General features: G+C 39.7%; 2 protein-coding genes across 2 annotated transcripts; both read right to left on the bottom strand.

Moving 5' to 3' along the window:
* Positions 1-1,087: 1,087 nt before the first annotated feature.
* On the bottom strand, positions 1,088-23,052 carry LOC306644897 (uncharacterized protein; the record flags this gene model as incomplete). The annotated part of the gene is given in 7 exon segments (XM_079112154.1): positions 1,088-2,046; positions 17,577-17,702; positions 22,123-22,266; positions 22,269-22,349; positions 22,352-22,430; positions 22,433-22,758; positions 22,761-23,052. Coding segments are annotated over 7 exon segments (2,007 nt in total).
* LOC306645768 (olfactory receptor 1J4-like) lies at positions 13,310-14,245 on the bottom strand (the record flags this gene model as incomplete). Its single annotated transcript, XM_079113855.1, has 1 exon — positions 13,310-14,245. The coding sequence occupies exon 1, from the start codon at positions 14,240-14,242 to the stop codon at positions 13,310-13,312; it is 933 nt and encodes a 310-aa protein (XP_078969981.1). The 5' UTR covers positions 14,243-14,245.
* Positions 23,053-23,274: the final 222 nt, after the last annotated feature.

The following is a 23,274-nucleotide window of genomic DNA, read 5'->3' as shown; positions in this document are numbered from 1 at the left end:
CAGTTATTTAAAATAGCAAAGATGCTGGGTATCTCCCAGAGAAAGAAGAAACAATTAAGATGGACTATAGAAACTTCAGTAATATTGCTAATTTTCCACTTTTTAAGCCCAGACATTGTTAAATTAATTTTTTTTTGGTACCAGGAATTGAACTCAGGGGGACTAGACCACTGAACCAGACTTATTTAGTATTTTATTTAGAGACAGTGTTTCACCAAGTTTCTTAGTGCCTCACTTTTGCTGAGACTGGATTTGAAATCAGAATCCTCCTGCCTTGGCCTCCAAAGCTACTGGGATTACTCGTGTATGTCACTATGCCCAACTCAAACGAATGTTTCTTTTAATATTGTTATTTAAAATGCATCCATGTCACATATATCTGTATACACATATGTATACATATATGCTATGCAATGTTATGTATCCACATATAGATTTAGACTATATGTATTTATATGATATACCATATCATATATTGTTGTCATGTCATTTCAATATTTTTGTAAAGATGAAAATACAATTTTCAGCAAAATGGGAGAAATATAGCTGAGGTTTGAAAAGTATCTTTAGAAACTACAAGATTCCAAGTAAATATTTTTGTACCATTTGGGATCTACATAACCATTCTGTTTGGATCATTGCCTGGTCCTTTAAGAAAATCATCTATTTTGTTATCCGGCCCAATCATTAAAAGGGGGAATATGGGGAATGTGTGTGCTGTGTGTGTGCGTGTCTGTGTTTGTGTGTGTGTGTGTTAGTTATACTAATTTGGATATCTTTTCCCCTTTGCTTCTTAAAGAACACTTGGTGATGATATAATTACATACGTACGTACACACTGATAGAAAGGGACACCCTAAGAAAGTGAAAAATATAGGAAAAGACAGTAAGGTAGGCATGTTTATAAAAACCATTAGTAAAATCTTAATATCAAAGTAATCAAACAGAAAAACATTCCAAGTTAAAATGCAGAAGGAAAAAAAGAGTGCCACATCAAGATTCATGTAAACCAACAATTCAGAGAGGAAATGAAAGACATGTGGGATCGAGAACATCTCATAAAATAGAGTAAGAAAGACCATTTCCATCATCCTGTAAAGGCTCCTCTCCTGAGGATGTTTCCCAGAGCTCCTTTCATATCCCGATTCCTCAGACTGTAGATGAAGGGATTCAGCATGGGGGTGACCACAGTGTACAACACAGACACAATGACATCCTTGTCCTTATTGGTATCAGATGAGGGGACAAAGTAGAGTGCAATAATTGCTCCATAGTACAGAGAAACCACAGAGAGGTGGGAGCCACATGTGGACAAAGCTTTGCAGATGCCCTTGATAGAGGGTCTTCTCAGGATGGTGGCCCCAATGAGGCCATAAGAGACCAGAATGCACATGAATGGCAGGGTAATGACCACTGAACCTACAGTGAGGATGACCAGCTGATTGATGGTGGTGTCTGAGCTGGACAGCTTAAGTAAGGCAGAGAGGTCACAGAAGAAGTGGTGAAGAGTGTTGCCTCTGAGGAAAGACAGCCGGGCTAAGAGGAGGGTGTACACTAGGGCAATAGCAGAGGACAAGACCCAGGACACCACCACTAGAAGGAAACAGAGGCTCTGTCTCATCATTTTGGTGTAGTACAGGGGGTGACAGATGGCCACATACCTGTCATAGGCCATGGAGGTCAGAAGAAAGTTGTCAAGATCCCCAAACAATAAGAAAAAAAATGTCTGACAAACGCACCCAGCATATGAGATGGATTGAGTCTGCGTCAGCATGTTCATGAGCATCTCTGGAGCTGTGACTGAGGAGAAGCAGATGTCAGTGAGGGCCAAGTGGCTGAGGAAGAAGTACATGGGGGTGTGGAGGCGAGAGTCCAGCCTGATGAGCAGGATGATGAGCAGGTTCCCCAGCAGCGTGGTCAGGTACATGGCCAGGAACAGGGTGTAGTACATGCTTTGCTCCTCTGGCTGGATGGGGAGCCCCAGGAGGAGGAACTGAGACACACTGCTCTGGTTATCTTTCCTCATGCTCTTCTTGTTATCTATTTCTGGAGACAAAAAAGAGATGGAAATGTGTAAGAATGAGAGGTCACTGGCATATTATACAACAAAATCACTTGCCTAGTCAGTATGTGCATTTTAAGTGGAATCGCTCCAACATTTTTGCCACACTAACATTCTATTGATCATCTGAACAAAGAATGTTATTTGTCCACCTAGGAACCAACATAGTGTCTTTTGGAGAAATCATAAAATGTCGTCCAAATGATCATCATATGAGACCAAGCGCCAGCTTGAGAAATTCACGATTAATGATGAAAATATGAGATCAGGGATTTAAATTTGTGTACTCACAACTTTGACAGACTGTCCTATTACATGAGACAACAGTTTTAGGAAGCCATTTCTCTCATGTTCTTCAAAGGGAATCATGGATATAAAAGCCTGTCATATGAAGATCAAAGTATGGGCACTGTAGTTAGGTGTTTGAGGGGGACAGGAGCAGGGTACAGGAAAGATAGAGAAATTGGAAAGCATGATCACCCTGGGAAGGATGTGGAGAATTTTCTGACATGATAGAAAGTTTCTATGCTATTCTCAAAGCAAAGGTAGACCCAAGAAAAAGCTTGAGTAAACATGTGAAAGTTTTAAGTAACTTCCTGTCTACTGGTTGAGGAACACACTTTGGCAAGCAAGAGACTCAGCAGGAATCTGAATAGAAGGTTATGGCAGTAGTTTAGATGCAAAATAACACCTGTTACACCTGTATTATGGCAGAGAGGATGAATGAAATTACAGAGATATGCTATAAAACTTGGAATAATTTCCAAAAACACTTAATGCAGATAAACAAAAGGGGGAATGGTTTTCTCATGTCTTCTCAAAATTAGACATAAACTACAGTTGAGAAAATAATTCAAAATGGATATATGGTTCTTCCATATCCTCTCAAAATTCAGGTAGATACTCAGTTTAATATGAATTTCTTTACATGGTGCTGTTTGTCATAGTGTAGGGTGAGTGTGGCAAAACCTAGGAATCAATAGCATATGCTAGGCACAAACATACACATAAACACAATCAAATTATTTAATATAAATTCTACTTCAGCTCTGACAAGGCTCCTTACATGATAAGCACAGGTACATTCAGCGACATCCATGAAAATGTTCTCCCATTTCTCACTAGCAGGCTTAAAATATGGTAAAACAGGTGGTTAAACTGTACAGGTCTGAGAGTTCAACTGTGACAGACAGAAGACTTACCAGTTCACAACTATTCAAGATGCATATATGTTCACAGATCCTAGGAAATCAGAGGTCTAAGTTAACAAACCATGGAGATGATCTACGGGTCAATCATGTTAACCACAAGTCAATTAGAGACAAACAAAATATAATTGCTTCATCGCCTTTGGCTCCCTTAAGGGAAGAACTACTTATTGAAGCAGGCTAAGAGAATTCACCTTTGGAGGAATCATGATGATAACCAGTAGGAACTGGTTGATCCACAAAGCTGCCTGCCTTCTGTTTACATTGGGAAAATGTGCCTCAGAATCCATAATAAACCAAGCTTGAAATTGAGAGTGATACCCAAGTTTCTGCTTCTGACCACATGCTAAATCAATAACACCAGAAACACTCTAATCCCATCACTGTCTGAACACAAGTCAGGGGCTTATAACTCACCATCATTCCTGGACCCAGGGAATGCAACACAGTTTCTTTAAATCTCACTCTCTTGCTCAAAAGCTGTGCTGTCTGCATTCTGCTGGTGCACATTACTCACAAAACCATAAAATAGTCATTCAATGTATGCTTTCGATTTAACCCCTTACAACAGCGATTCCAAATCCATTACAGATATGTTTTAGTCAGCTTTTTCATTGCTGTGACTAAAAAGTCTGACAAGAACAATTGTGGAGGAGGCAAGGTTTATTTGGGGGCTCACAGTTTCAGAGGTCTTAGTTCATGGACAGTTGGCTCCATTCCTTGAGGCTCAAGGTGAGGCTGAACATCATGGCTAAAGAGTGTGGTGGATGGAAGTGGCTCACATAATGATCAGGAAGCAGAGAGGGAGATTCCACTTGCCAGATACAAAATATATGCCCCCAAAATACACTCTTAATACCACCTCTTTCAACCATAACCTACCTGCCTTCAATTACAACTATGGTAATCCCATGAGGAAATTAATTCACTGATTGGGGTAAGGCTATCATAACCCAATAATTTATCTTCTCAATCTTCTTGCATTTTCTCACATGTGAGCTTTTGAGAGACACCTCACACCCAAACCATAACAATATATCTCTACGTCCATTTCTTCTATGCCTGGTAGATAATGAACACCATGTGCTCATTATTAAAGGAGAAGATGTATGGATATTTATGCTAGTAATTGGCTCAGTTCAAGTTAGGAATCAACCTGTACATAGAACTGCTATTTGAGTGAAGCAATCTTGTAAGAGATTCTGGAGTGGACCCAGAACCATGGGTCATGGTTGACAATCTGTTTCCTTGATGATACTGCTCCAGTTGACCTGTCTGTTTTCTAGAAGCCAAGGGTTAACAATCTTTCTTTCTCAAACCAGAACTTCATTGCCACCTCCCCCTTTCCCTGCATTCATGGAGATTAAAAAAAATCAATGACTTCCTATGATTTCTCAACTAATTAAGCAATATGTGGGCTCTGGGAAGATGATGGAAGAAGAGGTCAGTTCCCTGGCTGCTCTGTGGCATGAAACCAATGAAAGCAGGCAGACAGCTTTTCAGCAAGATGGGTTATTGAACAAAAATTAACTGGAATTTAATACTTGACGCTCAAAACAGATCATTTCAATGAAATACAAAAACAATCCCAAACCTAAAGAAGGAAATGGAAAGTCAAATACAGGAGATTTACAGGACCCCAAATATTAAAACATTACAACAGACCCACACCAATGAGCATTGCTATGAAAATGCCTAACATGAAGAAAAAGGATAGAATTTTAAAGACTGCCAGAGAAAAATGTCAGAATACATTTAGAGGGACACCAATTCAGATCTCAGCTGAATTCTCAATCCTCAAAGCTAGCATGTCCCTCTTGGAATAATATATACCAAATTCTAAAAGAAAATGGGCGCCAATTAAGAGTACTGTACCCTACAAATTTTAAACTTCAGATTTGAAGATGAAACAAAAACCAACCATGATAAAAAAGTTAAAATAATACACAAGAAAGCCTACACTACATAACATTCTCAGCAAAAGATTCCATGAGGGTAAAATGAAAAACAAAAGTGAAAACTAGCACAAGGAATAACTACACTGAAGGAATAGTCAATCAAAGGAGAAACAAAATTCAAATTAAAAACCAGAAATAAACTAAAATGACTGGGAATGCAAATGAAATCTCAAAAATAACTTTGAACAGAAATGGCCTAAATTAATCAATGAAAAGACAGACTGGCAGACTGAATTGAAAAACAAGATCCAACAATATGCTGTCTCCAAAAGACTCACCTCATACGCAAAGACATCCACAGACTGAAGATGAAAGGATGAGGGGAAAAAATACCATTCGCATGAATCTCATAAACAGACAGGGGTTTCTATTCTCATATCAGATTAAGTGGTCTTCAAGCCAAAGTTAATCAGAATGGACAAAGAAGGTCATCTCATACTACTTAAGGGAATTATACAATAAAAGACATAACAATCATAAATATTTATGCCTCAAACGATGGAGCATCTACATACATCAAACATACCCTTCAGAATTTCAATAATCAAATGGACCACAACAGAATAATACTGGGCAACTTTAACACAAATTCCCTTACCACTAGATAGATCCTCCAAACAAAAACTAAACAACGAAATTTTGGAAATAAATAATACAATCAATAGAGGTGAGACATTCATAGAGTATTTCATTCATCAATGATCAAATAAACTTTCTTCTCAGCAGCACACAGATCCTTCTCTTAAATAGACCATATCTTAGGCCACAAAGCAACTCTTAGTAACTGCAAAAAAAAAAAAAAAAATAGAGAAAATACCCTGCATTCTATGGGATCATAATGGAATAAAATAGAAATCAACAAAAATATAGAAGCTACTCTAACACCTGGAGACTAAATAATATGCTACTGAATGACAAATGGATAGCAAAAGATCAGGAAGAAGACAAAAAAATTACTTAGAGGTAAATAAGAATAGCAACACAACATATAAAATCTCTGGGACACTGTGAAGGCAGTTCTAAGAGGAAAGTTCATTCCACTGAGCTCGTTCATTAAAAGAATAGAAATAGCCAAATAAATAATCTAACATTACATATCAAAGCCCTAGAAAAAGAAAGACAAATCAACACCAAAAGCAGAAGGCAGGAAATAATTAATATCAGAGCTGAAATCAAGTGAAATTGTAACAAAGAAACAATTCAAAAAATTGACAAAATGAAAAGTTGGTTATTAAAGAAAGTAAATAAAACTGATAAAACCCTAGGCAAACCAATGAAGAGAGAGAAAACTCGTATACTAAAATTGGTCACGAAAAGGAAATATCACAGCAGACATTACTGAAATACGGACGACAATCAAGAAACTATTTTGAAAATTTCTACTCTAATACAATAGAAAATTTTGAAGATATTGACAATTTAGAACACATATGACATACCAAACTGACTCAGGAGGACACACACAATTTAAACACATCAATTTCAAGCAATGGAAATAGAAGCCACCATCAAAAGTCTAAAAACTAAGAAAAGCCCAGGACTAGACAGATTCTCAGCCAAGTTTCACAAGACATTCAAAGAAGAATTAACACCAATATTCCTCAATTTATTGCATGAAATAGAAAATGAGGGAACCCCCCCCCTAACTCATTCTATGAAGCTAGTATCACCCTGATACCAAAACCAGACACACATACATCAAGGAAAGAAAACTTCTGGACCAATATCCCTGATGAACACAGATGCAAAAATTCTCAATAAAATTCTGCCAAATCACATACAAAAACATATCAAAAAGTTAGTGCACCACTATCAAGTGGGGTTCATCCAAAGGATGCAAGTTTGGCTCAACATATGGAAATTAATAAATGTAATTCATCACAACAATAGACTTAAGACGAGAATCAGATGGTTATCTCAATGGATTCAGAAGAAGCATTTGACAAGATACAGCACCCCTCTGTGCTCAAAACACTAGAAAAACTAGGGATGGTAGGAACGTATCTCAACATTGTAGAAGATCTCTATGCTAAACCCAAGGCCAACATCATTCTAAATGGAGAGAAGTTGAAAGTATTGCCTCTAAAAACAGGGACAAGATAAGGATGTCCTCTTTCACCACTTTACTTAACACCATCCTTGAAACTCTAGTCAGAGCAATTAAATAGGAAGAAAGAATTAAAGGAATATAAATAGGAAAAAAAGAACTCAAACTATCCCTATTTGCCAATGACATGATTTTATATTTAGAAGACCAAAAAAAAAAAAAACAACACTTCACTAGAAAACTTCTAGAACTAATAAGTGAATTCAACAAAGTAACAGGATATAAAATTAACATCCATAAATCAATTGTATGCCTATACACCAGTGACAAAACTATTGAAAGAGAAATTTTAAGAACTACGCCATCCACAATAGCCTCAAAAAAAAACAACATGGGAATTCATCTAACAAAACAGGTGAAAGACCTCTACAGTGAAAAGTACAGAACACTAAAGAAAGAAATTGAAAAACATCTTAGAAGATAGAAAGATCTCCCATGCTCTTGGAAAGGCAGAATTATCATTGCAAAGTGGCCATACTACTAAAAGCACTAAATAGATTTAATGCAATTCCTATTAAAATTCCAATGACATTCTTCAGAGAAATAGGAAAAGCAGTCATGAAATTCATTTTGAAAAATAAGAGATCCAGAACAGCCAAAGCAATCCTTAATGAGAAAAATAAACCAGGAGGCATCACAATACCAGACCTTAAATTATACCACAGAGTTATAGTAACAAAAGTGGCATGGTATTGGCACCAAAACAGATGCATGGATTAATGGTACAGAATAGAAGACACAGAGACAAACCCACATAAATATGGTTCTCTTATTAGATAAAGTTGTCATAAACACACATTGGAGAAAAGATAGCTTCTTCAATAAAGGGTGCTGGGAAAACTGAAAATCCATTTGTAATGAAATGAAATTGAACCCCTATCTCTCACCCTGCACAAATCTCAACTCTAAGTGGATCAAGGACTTAGGCATTAGACCAGAAGCCTGCATCTACTAGAGGTAAAAGTGGCCCAAATGTCTAACATGTTAACTTAGGAACTGACCTCTTCAACAAGACTCCTAAAGCACAAGAAGTAAAATCAAGAATCAACAAATGGGAAGAAACCAAGCTAAAAAGCTTCTTTTCAGCTAAAGAAACAATCAATGTGAAGAGAGAGCCTACAGAATGGGAGAAAAATCTTTGCCACCTGCACTTCAGATAAAGCATTAATCTCCAGGATATAGAAAGAACTCAAAAAACAATGCCACAAAACAAATAACCCAATCAATAAATGGACTAAGGAACTGAACAGACACTTCACAGAAGAAGAAATATGAATGGTCAACAAATATGTAAAAAAAAATCACTAGCTTGTAGAGAAATGCAAATCAAAACTACACTGATTTCATCTCACTTTAGTCAGAATGCCAATTATCAAGAATACAAGTAACAATAAATGTTGGTGAGGATGTGGGGAAAAGGTACACTTATACATTAGTGGTGGGACTGCAAATTGATGCAACCAATCTGGAAAGCAGAATGGAGATTCCTCAGAAAGCTTGGAATGGAACCACCATTTGACCCAGCTATCCCACTACTCAGTTTATACCCAGAGGACTTAAAATCACATACTACTGTGATGCAGTCACATCAATGTTTATAGCAGCTCAACTCACAATAGAACCAACCTACATGCCTTCAACAGATGAACAGATAAAGAAAATGTGATGTATATATACACAATGGAATATTATTCAGTCATAAAGAAGAATGGAATTATGGCATCTGCAGGTAAATGGATGGAACTGGAAAATATCATGCTAAATGAAATAAGCCAATCCCAAATAAACCAAAGGCCAAATGTTCTCTCTGATATGTGGATGCTAACTCACAATAAGAGAGGAGGGGTGTTGGTAGGAAAGAATGGAAGTACTTTCAATTAGTCAAAGGGTAATTAAGGGAAGGGGGTAAGGGGAATGGGAAAATAGTAGAATGAATCAGACGTTACTATCTTATGTGCATATACGATTACACAGCAAGTGTAATTATACATCATGTACAACCAGAAGAATGAGAACTTATACTCCATATAATATGTCAAAATACATTCTACTATCATGTATCACTAATAAGAACAAATAAATTTTTTTTTAAAATTATTCAACAAGCACAAGGCCCTGGGTTCAATCCTCAGCACCACAAAAAAAAAAAAAAAATTAAATTAAGCAATCTGAGAAAAAGTATCTCTTTCAATTAACAACTGACATTAGTACTTCCCCAGATACTGGATACCAGAGGACCTTCATCTGTATCATCTTCCACATCAAGCTTATTCCATCTTTGTCCTTTCTATTCATATCTTTACCTCATAACATTTTATCATTTAATAGTAAACTACACTCATATATACTTACAGAAAATATTGAAATAGTAACACAAAATTCAGGAAACCCATTTCCTTCAGAGAGGAAAGTAGCCTGTGGGTAACTCAAAGGTAGACTCAAATGATGTTTTACTTGGAATAAATATTTGTTAATGGAAATACGTACATAGGATTAAGCATACAGTAAGGGCACAATTTGATGAAAAATCCCAGAGGAAATACGCCCCTGTCGCCATCACTCAGATAAAGAAATAATCCTTCTTATTGCCCCTTTCAGATCCTTCATTTAAGTGTTAACCTTATGAAAATTTTATTCTAATTAAACCAAGTATCTCTTTTGAAAATTCTAACTTTTCAACTTGGTATCAGTACCTTGAGCAAGAACCTAAAACTTAGATAGAATGCAATATTACTGAATCCTCTCTAATCTTGGAACTAAAATTATTTCTCTTCTTAAAGAAAAAAACACATTTCTGATATAATATCGTCCTTCAGAAGTAGGAGGTTCACGTATTTTTACATCATAACAAGTCATTCTTATCTCTTCAGATTGATGAGACAGCATGTTTACAAGTATCACTCTTACACTTGACGAAGATAAGGGTTAATCTGAATTTATCTGTCACTCAAGTTTTTTACTGACCTTATAACATGTGCATTGTTATCAGTGTTCTCAGAAAATGTGAATAACCCTAAATCTGCAAACGCTGAACAGTAAGACGTCCAGGAAAGACATTTGCTTGTGTGCTATAGGGTCCATTCCCTTACCAAATATCACTGCACAATTTACTTTCAGAGCCCTTTCCGCTTAGCAGCAGCAATCTGCAAATATACGAGGAGGTCATGAGAATAGTGTAGTGACTTCCAGCTGTACTCCATTGAGCATGGCATGGAAGGTTCTTACCCCGCATCCTCCAAATCAGTGCTTGTCAAAGCAGGGAGTTTATCTGAGTCCCTACAAATGATTGCGGGGCATAAGAAGCAATGTGGAAACAGCAGGGCTTTTCCCCACTGTTTTCTTTGGGTTTAGTCAACATTGAATGCAATTTTTAATTTAAAAACAGTATAATAGGAGAGCATGATGTTTCCTGCAATTAAGGGTCAGGTCATAAAATTGAAGATCATGGTTAAAAGTTAAATATCTTTACCATTCATCACCTAAAAGATTCATGTCCCAGTCTTCTCTTAGTCTCCCAGCTATACATTCATACACTCATGATAACAAACCATGACATCTTAAGAATGGAGGAACGTTAGATTATAGAGGGAAATGAGAGGGAGGAGGGGGCAATATGAAAGATGGTGGAATGAGACAGACATCCTTACCCTACATGTATGTATGATTACACAAATGGTATGAATCTACGTCATGTACAACCATAGAAATGAAAAATTGTACCCCAATTATGTACAGTGAATCAAAATGCAGTCTGTAAAAATGAAAACATTAAAAAACAAAAAAAAATTTTTAAAAAGATAGAAACAGGAGTTCCACAAACTCAGTTCACTCAAAGTCTCACTGTTTCCTCCAATAATGGCTGTTGAAATTTGAGCACTTGTCTTGGACAGGCTGAGCTAATGGCCATTCTTTGTTTGTAAACAGTTTTATATTAATAGTTATATCCAATGAAAAAACTGATTCTGAGGTCCTTGATTCATTGTGAGTTGTTTTGTGCAGGGTGAGAGATAGGAGCTTAGTTTCATTGTGCTGCATATGGATTTCCAGTTTTCCCAGCACCATTTGTTGAAGAAGCTATCTATTCTCTATTGAATGTTTTTGGCACCTTTGTCTAGTCTAACTGTATTTACGTGGGTTTGTCTCTGTGTCCTCTATTCTGTGCCATTGATCTACCTGTCTATTTTGGTGCTGATACCATGCCGTTTTTGTTACTATTGCTCTGTAGTTCAGTTGAAGTTCTGGTATTGTGATACCCCCTGCTTCACTCTTCCTGATAAGGATTGCTATAGCTATTCTGGGTCTCTTAGTCTTCCAAAAGAATTTCATGATGCTTGCTCTATTTCTATGAAGTATGTCATTGGGATTTTAATTGGAATTGCACTGAATTTGTATAGCACTTTTGGTAATATGGCCATTTTAACAATATTTACTCTGCCTATGCAAGAACATGGGAGATCATTCCATCTTCTTTAGTGTTCTATAGTTCTCATTGTAGAGGTCTTTCACCTCTTTTGTTAGATTGATTCGGAAGTATTTTATTTTTGAGGCTATTGTGAATGGGGTAATTTTTTTAACTTCTCTTTCAGTACATTCATCACTGATGTATAGGAATGCAATTGATTTATGGGTGTTAATTTTATATCCTGCTACTTTGCTGAATTCATTTATGAGTTGTAGAAGTTTTCTGTTGGAGTTTTTTTAGGTCTTCTAAATATAGAATCATGTTGTCAGCAAATAGGGATAGTCTGACTTCTTCTTTTCCTATTTGTATCCCTTTAATTTCTTTGGTCTGTCTAATTGCTCTGATCAGAGTTTCAAGGACAATGTTGAATACAAGTAGTAAAAGATGGCATCCTAGCCTTGCTCCAGTTTTTAGAGGGAATGCTTTCATTTTTTCTCCATTTAGAATGATATTGGCCGTGGGCTTAGCATAGATAATCTATACAATGTTAAGGAATGTTCCTACTATCCCTGTTTTTTCTAGTGTTTTGAGCATGAAGGGGTGCTGTATTTCATCAAATGCTTTTTCTGCTTCTATTGAAATAATCATGTGATTCTTAACTTTAAATCTGTTGATGTGGTGAATGACATTTATTGATTTTTGGATGTTGAATGAAACTTGCATCCCTGGAATGAAACCCACTTGATCGTGGTACACTGTCTTTTTAATATGTTTTTGTATGCAATTTGCTAAGATTTTGTTGAGAGTCTTTGCATCTGTCTTCATGAGGGAGGGTCACAGGAGAATGGCATGAACAAGAGATCTTCCTAAAGCTAAGATTTCGAGGATCGACACAGTGGGTCTGTGAACCTGTATGTTTTGCAGACAGGGAGTGGTAGAAGATGGGAAAGGAAGAAGGGATTGTCATATCCAAGCACGGGACAAAAAGGGGAAATGGACCATTGAGATAAAGGGAAGCTTGGATCAAACGAGTGGTAAGACCAGTAACTGTATCAGTTGGCATTTGCTGCTTAATAATCCCAAGACTCAGTGCCTTAACCATTTGTTGGTGTGACGATTCCATGGGCTGGAGATTTGGCCTGGACTGGATTTAGGCTCAGCTAGAAGGTGCATCTGGTCTTGTCAAGGTTCACCTGGAACTCATTCATGCCCCTGGAGTCACTGATCAGGTCACCTGGAACCTGGCAGGTAGCAGGACTACCTTTGTTCTCCATGCGGCCTCTCATCTTGTACAGCCTAGCATGGGCTGGCTTACCTGGTGGCCTCCTGATTCCAAGGGAAGCAGAAACAGACTCTGCTTCAGCTTCGAAATATTAAACATCATTACTGCAAATCTACAGTCAAATTAAGTCACAAGCTCTGCTCAAATTCCAGCGGTGGGGAAATAAACTCCACAGTGGAAAGGAAGGGATGCAGAGCACGGTGACCATTTCTGCAATCTACTACAGTCACCTGTACCAGGAAGTACCCCAGAACCATCTCTAGGAGAATAAGAACCTGAGTGGGTAACCGTCACTTGGTGAATGTGACCCCTTTTCTGTAAAGCATCCCCAGGGCCAATCTCACGTCTCTATTCCTCAGGCTGTAGACGAAGGGATTCAACATAGGTGTCACCACTGTATACATGACCGAAGCAATAACATCTTTGACCCGGGAATTGTTGGAGGAAGGAAAGAAATAAATAACTGCAAGAGTCCCATAGTATAAAAACACCAAGAAGAGGTGAGAGCCACAGGTGGACAGAACTTTGCAGATCTTCTTTGTGGAGGGGACTCTTAGGACGGTAGCTCCAATGCAGACATAAGAGCCCAAAATAGCACTCAAAGGCAGGAGAGTTAACACTCCCCCCTCGGTGAGGATAACTAGCTCATTAAGAGAGGTGTCTGAGCAGGTCAGCTTCAGGAGTTCAGTGAGATCACAGAAGTAGTGGGGGATGGTGTTGTCAGCACAGAAGGACAGGTGGGAAAGGAGGAGGGTATGCAAGAGGGCACGCACACAAGAGAAGAACCAGGACCCAGCTGCCAATAAGATACACGGCTCCTTCCTCATGATGATGGTGTAGTGGAGGGGGTGGCAAATGGCCACATACCTATCATAGGCCATGACTGCAAGAAGAAAATTGTCAACACAGACAAAAAGTAAGAAAAAGTACACCTGAGAAATGCATCCCTTGTAGGGGATGGACAGGTGCTGAGTCTGCATGTTCCTGAGCATCTTAGGGACAGTGACAGATGATAAAGAGACATCAGAGAAGGCCAAGTGGCTGAGGAAGAAGTACATGGGGGTGTGGAGGCGAGAGTCCAGCCTAATGAGCAGGATGATGAGCAGGTTCCCCAGCAGCGTGGTCAGGTACATGGCCAGGAACAGGGTGTAGTACATGCCTTGCTCCTCTGGCTGGACGGGGAGCCCCAGGAGGAGGAACTCGGACACACTGGTCTGGTTCATGCTGCTCTTCTCCTCCTTAGGCACAAACAAGTAGGAATTGTAAGAGACTGAGATGTGGTGGTTTTCCTCACCTGGTGTACATCACGGCCACACGCTGTGTTCCCAGGGGGGTCTCTATGAAAATTCAGGAAAACGTCTCACTTGGCTGTCTGAATCTCCAGACTGCCTCATTCTGGAAACAGGTCATCAGATTTTCAATGCAAACAAGATTTCCTTCAAGAGAGACAGTGTAAATTTATCCACTTACTCAGCCACATCCCAGACATTATTTTTGACACTGGGAATCTAACAGAAAAGTACATTCCCCAAGTCCTTCCTTCTTGTGGCCCATGCATTATACACATTTTGTACACTCCTGAGCAGACCTGTGGCTTTGTGGCCAGAGAACTAGAGACGGATTTCTAACTTAACAGTTCATCACCTGGGTGGCCTTGGCAGCTTTCTCTGTGTACCTAAGCCCCTCTTCTATACCCTGATAATACTATTCTTACCTAGTATGGGGGACTGGGAGAGGAACCCAAGTTAATACAGGTAATAAGCTTAGATCAGAGCCCTACACACAGTAGCATCCAACAATGCCAGCTAGCTGCTCTGGCAGATGAGTTCACCAGATGATTCTGGTAACAAACTCCAGGAACTCAGCAGGAGAAACGTGATGTGGGCATCCGACCAGAGAGTCACAGGCCTGGAAAGAAATGTTCAACTGCTGCAAAACTTCACACCCTGAGACTCTGCAGAGGCCCGGATCCTGGGATTAATTCCCTGATAGCAGTGACTTTAGAAACATTCCTTGTTCCTCGCCCAACTCCTCTCCTCCCCTGTCTTGTCTTATTTTTTCTCTCTTCCACTGTCTCTCTGCAACAAGAGGATACACAGTAAGAGACTTGAGAATTTGACAGATGGCACCATCCAATTTCAGAGACCTAAGAATCCCTCAATGTTCTGGCATTTGAGATGTCTGTTTACCTAGAATTCATAGTTATCTAATTAGAACCAGTTCTTAAAATTTACCTAGCATTGATAATAATTGATAAGTTCTTATAAGGAGAAATCTGGCATTAATAATGTTAAACTGTTAAATTTAGGTATTAGGAAACTCCATCTCAGGGTGGATAAGTCACAGATCCAAAGTCACTAAGGTCATAATGGATGCAATTACAATTCCAATCTTTGCCAGGATTATCAGATTCCCTACTAAACCATTCCACAGGGTCTTCACTTGTTCATTCATCTGTTAGAAAATCCTGGGTCCTGTTAGTAACTGCTTCAGGGTTTCAAAGTTACTCCAAGCCACCTGCTTGATTACCTGCCAGCACTCACACATATAATGACCCTATGTCTTGTTAGGTACTTGGAAGTCTGAACACCTTTGAGAGGGAAAGGAGAAGCTGTACAATAATTCCACCAGTACAACAGGTCTACACCAAAGCTTTCCTGGCAAACTAGAATGTACAGCCGCTTACTTATGTTAAACATCAAAATTTGCAAAGGGCTCTGATGTGCATTTAACTCCATTAATCAGCAAACATTTACTGATTGACTATGAGACAGGAATTCCATTTTTTTCATGTTCCTATGTGGAAACAGAGGTGTGAAGCATACTTCAAAAGCATACTCAGGAGCCACTGGTGGATCCAAGCTTGAGCACAGGACTTCTGATAATGTTTGCAAAAGACTTGGCGACTCCTCCACAGAGAGTTAAATCAGAGTTAGAAGTCACATACAGATGCCCCGGAGAGGGAATCCCGTGGAAGACCATCACTCCAAGGCACAGGCCCCAACAGAAGAGTTCTTCAAAGAGCAGAGAGGAGCTCGGGCTCCTCCCTCAGTGGGAAGGACCAGAAGGAAGACAGTGACAAACCTCTGACTGGGACCTGACTACCCACTGGTGTTCACTGGACCAGACTTCTCCTTGGAACTCAAGTATCCCCGAAGAAAATTCAGAATTTAAATTTCAACTAAATCACCAGAAATAAGTCAAGCCACACTGTGTGAAAAGGCATCTGGACACAGCCTCGAGGTTGAAGACGGGAGCTAGGAAGTGGAGTTTGAGAGTTCTCTTTTTGCAGTAGTGGGGTTTGAACCAGCCCCTGGCAAGGGCTCTTCCACTCAGGGACATCCCCAGCCCTGACAAAAAGCCTTTGAACAAGCATGTTTCCTCTACCCGTGCACAAAATACTCTCCATTGGACAGCCAAGAAATAACTAGTAAGTTGAAAATTTCATGCAGTGGTGCAAAGATCATGTTCCCATTTATTTCATGTTTATAATTTGCTACAAGTTGAGTCACATCTTTAGTCCCATCACTTTGTACAGTTCAGGCTGCGGAGCTTCAACAGAGGTCGAGTACAACTATGAAGAGTCAAAAAGCTTCATGAAGCTACAAAGAGTCCAAAGTCAAGATTTGGATCAAGATGTGTGTGACAGCAGGGCCTAAGCTCTTAATCACTATCTCATTTCCAAGAGTGAAAATATGGCCTTGTTGAAGGCTCAAGTGCCCAGACAGGGCTGGTTTGACATAGTCATACAAGCATGGGACACAATGTGCTCCACTTCAGTTCCCAGTCCTTCCTCTTTCCCTCTCCCCCTCCGATTCGACTTCTCCTACTCTGCTGATCTTCCTTCTATGTATCCATAGTTTTTGTCCTTGGTGCCCTATAGATATACATAAAGATGAAATTCACTGTGGTATATTCATATACATAGCTAGCATAATTTGGACAATGTTGCCTTTCATGTGAGAGAATAATGTGACTGTTTCCCAACATACAAATGCTTGCATTCACACACACACACACACACACACACACACACACATTGCATATCATAATTTTGTTCCATCTCTTCATCTATTCTACATTACAATAAAGTGTAATATGTGTAAACACATGGAGGTAGTCACATATACACATACTCACAATCTCTCACAGATCTCTCTGATCTATATTCATTCTAGGAAAAACAGTCAAGAGTTGTACCATTTTCACACAAATTTACACACAACTGAGAAGTAAAACATTGTTACATACGACAGAGCACATGAACATCATACCTACTCATCACATAGAAGGGACATACTATGTACACACATGCAGCCATGTAATCAAATACGTAACACAGATGACATGTACACATGTGTGTGTGAGAGATGATTTACAGCTTTCCATAGTCCATATATACTTTTTCTATATAAAAAGAGTAGGGGTATAAGTCACTTACTTACCAAATATATTGCATTATACAAAACGAAATAAAAAATACACCACATGCACAAATATATGCTCACATTAACACACACACCAGTGCCAAGTGATGATTCCCCTCCTTCCTCTGACCTGCAACCATCTTTGGTGAGCTCAGAAACCTTCTGATCAAGGCAACTTCCTGAGCCCTCACTTTCTGTTCAGAAGGACCAATATTCAAAGATCTCCTGACATAGGATCTTTTGAATGTTGCACAAGCTGCAGGAAAATTACAAGATCCTCATTTATCAACAAGACAATACCCAGGGGAAAATCGCCACAAGATTCTGCTCGGGGAAGGAGCCAGCATGGGCTAATTGCCCAATTTCCTAGCTTGCCCATGGGAGGGGACCTGTGAAGGGACCAGAAGGGGAGCCACAGAAGTCACCAGAGAAGGGGTGCTTGGAAAGCCTCGGTGGCCCTGGTTACCTTGGCTCCTGAAGTAACACAGCATGGAGCTGGCCTCTCCAAATCACATGCTGGTGGAGAGAAAGGCCACTGATTCTGACCTTTTAGAGAACACGCTCACTGCCATCTGGGGTCTTGCAGGCCTCCCCACTCCTCTGAGATGCTCCAGGGGCAGGCGCTGGGCTTGTGCAGTAGAAGGTGGGACTGGTCCCAGGTCATTAAGCACAGACTGTCCTGACCTTGCCACCAGCTCTTCCCTGGCACACTGGGTGCTCTAGCCAGGGCTTCAGCTCAATGGGGACCCGATTCCTTGGATCCATGCTGGAGAGTGATAGCACCTTGCCCATGAGGTTATCATGGGCGTCAAATGGAACACTGTATGTTAAAGCACTAACCCAGCCAAAGGGACTAACACCCTGACCAATGTGCCAAATGAGATGGTCACCTTAGTGACTGCTCCAGTTACTTCAGCTGTGTGACACAACCTGAAACTTGTATCACTGAACAACCATTTTATAATGCTCACACGTTCTGTGGGTCAGGAATTCAGAAGACACAGCATCTCTGATCCGCAGTGTGTGGCCTCAGCTGGAGAACTAAAGTGGGGGTGTCACTTGCTGGCTCAGGCTGGAATGATCTGGAGGCACAATCAAGCAGGAGTCTGACTGTTGATTTTGGTTATTGACTGGGACCTGAGCTGGGCTGTCATCCAAAACACCTGGGAGTGGCCTTTCCACACTGGGCACCCCACACCATGTAGGCCTCCACAGCGGGAGCCCTTAAATGCTGGTTGGTAGATCCAAAGCTGAATGACCCAAGAGAACTAGGCAGAAATGGAGTAGCCTTTTCTTTTTCTTTTTCATATAAGTACAACTATTGGAAATACCGTTAATACATGTCTCTCTAAATGCTTCACCAAATGCACTACAGGTGGTCGCCACAGGCACTGTCTGAAATGGGATTGTCCTCAACGTGATATGAGAATTGTAGTCTTGGAAACACCTCATGTTTTATTGTGCATAAATTTAAGGTGCACCACAGTTTTTCTTGATATTCATGTACATAAGGAAATGATTATCATAGTAAGACGAATCAACATAGTCATCATCTCCCATATTTATTTTTTTTATTTTTAATTAACACATAAAAATAGTGTATATATATGTATACACTATGATAAATATATAGAGATAAATAAGTTATAGAACTAAAAGATACAATTAACAGTTTATATTTAACAGACATACAGAATATTTCATCCATCAATCACTGAGTGCACTCTCATCATAGCAGCACATGGATCCTTTTCTGAAATAGAACATTTCTGAGGCCACAAAGCAACTCTTAGCAAATACAAAAAAAAATAGAGATAATACCTTGCATTCTAGCATATCATAATGGTCTCAAATTAAAAATCACTGGTTAAATAAAAAATAGAAGCTTCTCTAACATCAGGAGACTGAATAATAGCTTACTGAAAGATCAATGGATAGTTGAAGGAATCAGAGATGAAATGGGAAATTCAGACCAGGTTCCTGTCAACAGATGATGGACAAAGAAAATGTGGTAGATATACACAACGGAGGTTTTCAGCCTTAAGAAGAATGAATTATGGCATTTGCTAGTAAATGGATGAAACTGGAGAACTACTTGCTGAGTGAAATAAGCTAGCCTCCTGACATGGAGGGTGGTAGATTTTCTCTCATATGTAGAGGTTAAAGCAAAATAATGGGGAAAGGGGGACTGCAAGAAAATAGAAGGGAATTCAGTGGAGTCAAGTAAAGAAATTAAGGGGGACAAAGGAGGGATGGGACAAAGGAGGAAATAGGAAATGAACTTGTCTGTGTTACGTTAAGTTCATGTGTGAATGCACCACAGTGAATTCAACTTTATACAGCATCAGTTACAACACCAAGAAGGGGAACAGGGGAGGGAGGAGAGGAGAGAAAGAGGAAGTATTGTGTCCTGAAATGGAGCAAATTATATTCCATGCATGCATTTGCCATTGTCAAAACGAACCCCACAATTATGTGTGACTACAATGCACTAATGAAAACGTTTTTAAATTAACTTCATCTCAAAACTTTGCTTATGAATCCAATTGACCTGTGTCCAGATAACACTTGTAGGTTCTGACAGCAGGAGAAATTGCTGATTAAAACTCCATTCAAATTCCTCTAAATTTGCAGTGTGGGTTCTTAACAGAATGATAGGCTGCAGAGTGACTTCACCTTGTGAGGCTAAGTTTTAACTGTCGTAGGTGACACTCTGCTCCCTTATGTAGAGCAATCTCATTACCTTTGCCTTTCTCAACCTAGGCCTTCTTTCTGGAAAAGAAGAAAAGCAGATCTACAAAGCCTAGTCCTGCTGCATGCCTGTAGGGGCAGTAGAGCTGGACCAATGATTCCTACCCAGAAAAGCCCAGTCGGATTAAAAGGTAATAAATGGAAAGAGGTGGGGCGGCGGCGGAGCTGTGGCAGATGAAAGGAGATCTGATAATGAGAAATAATGTCCAGGAAAGGAGTTGTCCTTCTTTTCTTGAAAATATCATCCTTGTTTTCTTTAAGAATACTAGACTCAGCTGTGCCTGTCCTGTGTGGTGCTGAGTCATGGGCAGTGGAGGAAGGTGCCCAGGATTCATCTTCCTCTGATAAGGAGAAACGGACTACAGCCACCCTACAGCAGTTACCTGGGACTGGAAGTGTGAGGTTTGGAGAAAAGACAGCGAGCTCCTTGACGGCCTGTCCACATCATGGGACGTTTGCCTCATTGCTTTGTTGACGTCGTGCTATGCTGCACAACATGACATTAGGTATCCACATATATATTTCAACTGTGTTTGTGCACATTACTTTGTTTGTATATCTCAACACTTTTATAAAGATGAAAATAGAATTTTCTGTAGAGTGGAGAAACACTACAAACATTTGAAAAGTAGTCCTAAGACTTAAAGAGCTCCAGCTATGTTTCTGTTGGCCCTTTGAGACCTGATCCATTCTGTCTGGGTCATTGCCCTGATCCCATAGGGAAAACCTTCCCATTTAAAGGATAAAAAAATTGTATCCCCAGTTACCACAACTATAAATAATGAATAAAAAAAATATGGACAACAAATAAGAAGTTATAAACAACTGGGAAGACAGTGGGGAGTAGTAGGGGAGGACGGATGGAGAAAGTTGATCAATGGGCATTAGAGAAGAAATAAATCTGGTGTTTCATTGGTTGAAGAGCAATAAAAGGTAAAGATAATGTACTGTACATTTGAAAACAGTTGTAAGAGGAGCTTTGAAAGTTTTTACCACACAAAGGAAGATAATTGAGAAAACAAATATACTTAATTTGTACATTACACAGTATACACATATATCAAAACATCACATGGAATTCCATAAATACATCAGTATTCTGGGCAAATTAAAACAAACAAATACTGACACAATTTCCCCATGCACATACATGAAAACAACAGAGTGAATCCTACCACCATGTCCATCCCTAAGAATGGAAGATATAGTCAATATATTCCATGCTTCTTATAATTGTATCCAAATGGATTCTGCTGCCATGTATAACCAAAAGGAATCAATAAATTAAAAAAGGAAAAAGCTACAAATGAGGAAAACAAGTTTTCTAATTAAGCTTACCAACAAGTAAAATAAAATTTAGTGATAAAATTTAAACAATCATAAATCTATCAAAAATCTTGTCATATTGAGAGAGGGAAAAAAGCTTTGCTTTGAAAACATGCACTATCACAAAACAAAGAGTAAAATCTGCAATTGCATTAAACTTGCAACTGTTTGAGCCAGACACAGTGGTGCACACCTGTAACACCAACTCCCCAGGAGCCTGGGTGAAACAGGAAGGCATAGCTTCAAAATAAAATATAAAGTGATCTACAGGCAGAGCTCGCTGGCAGACTTGTCTAGAAAATGCAGAGTCCTGCATTTTCAGTTCCCAAATGCACACACACAAAAACTGTCAATTGCTTGAAGGAAGAGATACCTTATCATACAAATACTAAAATAAGAATTAGGAGAAGACAGGAGTACAAGTATGTTGCAAAAGCCTTTTCCAAGACTCTCAAGCAAGACAATCAAACAGAGAAAAAACATCCAAGGTGGAAAAGAGAGCCATGTCAAGATTCATCCAAAATATCAAGTCAAACAGGAAAGGATGCATGTGCAGGACTGAGGTCCATTTCCAGTTAGCAGGAAATGCAAAGCACATCATCCTGAAAATGCTCCTCTGCAGAGGATGATTCTCACAGCTCTTTTGATATCCCGATTCCTCAGAGTGTAGATGAAGGGATTCAGCATGGGGGAGACCAGAGCATACAACACAGACACAGTGACGTCTTTGTCTTTATTGCTAAGGATGAGGGGTCAAAGTAGAGTGCAATAATTGCTCCATAGTACAGGGAAATCACAGAGAGGTGGGAGCCACATGTGGACAGGCTTTGCAGATGCCCTTGATGGAGGGTCTTCTCAGAATGGTGACCCCAATGTGACCAGAATGGTCTGTTACATGGATGGCAGGGTAATGACCACCACTCTTGCAGTGAGGATGACCAGCTGATTGATGGTGGTGTCTGAGCTAGACAGCTTAAGAAAGGCAGAGAGGTCACATAAGAAGTGGGACAGAGTGTTTTCTCTAAGGAAAGAGAGCTGGGCTAGGAGGAGGGTGTGCACAAGGGCACCAGCAGAGGATAAGACCCAGGATACAACCACTAGCAGAAAACAGAGGCTCTGACTCATAATGGTGGTGTAGTACAGGGGGTGACAGATGGCCACATACCTGTCATAGGCCACTGAGGTCAGAAGGAAGCTGTCAAGACCCCCAAATGACAAGAAAAAATACACCTGGAAATGTACCCAGCATATGAGATGGACTGAGTCTGCGTCAGCATGTTCATGAGCATCTTTGGAGCTGTGACTGAGGAGAAGCAGATGTCAGTGAGGGCCAAGTGGCTGAGGAAGAAGTACATGGGGGTGTGGAGGCGAGAGTCCAGCCTTATGAGCAGGATGATGAGCATGTTCCCCATCACCGTGGTCAGGTACATGGCCAGGAACAGGGCGTAGTACACAACTTGCTCCTCTGGCTGGATGGGGAGCCCCAGGAGGAGGAACTCAGACACACTGCTCTGGTTCTCCCTCCTCATGCTCTTCTCTTTTGCTGGAGAGGAAAAATATAGGAAAATGTAAAGAAGGAGAAGCGATTGTGAGTCTTACATAATTAAAGTAAGGTTTTGAGCTAGTCAGTATGTGTATTTTAACTGGACTATCTCAAACTTTTGCTACCCCAATGCCCTCGGGATGGTCTGGACAAAATATGTTTGGTGTCCACCTAGGAACAAACACAGCATCTTTTGGAGAAACCATGA

The sequence above is a fragment of the Sciurus vulgaris genome (genome assembly GCF_902686455.1).
Source record: "Sciurus vulgaris genome assembly, chromosome: 15".
NCBI classification, from domain to species: Eukaryota; Metazoa; Chordata; class Mammalia; order Rodentia; family Sciuridae; genus Sciurus; species Sciurus vulgaris.
Note: the sequence above shows the minus strand (reverse complement) of the source record. Positions and strands in the feature narration are given on the sequence as shown.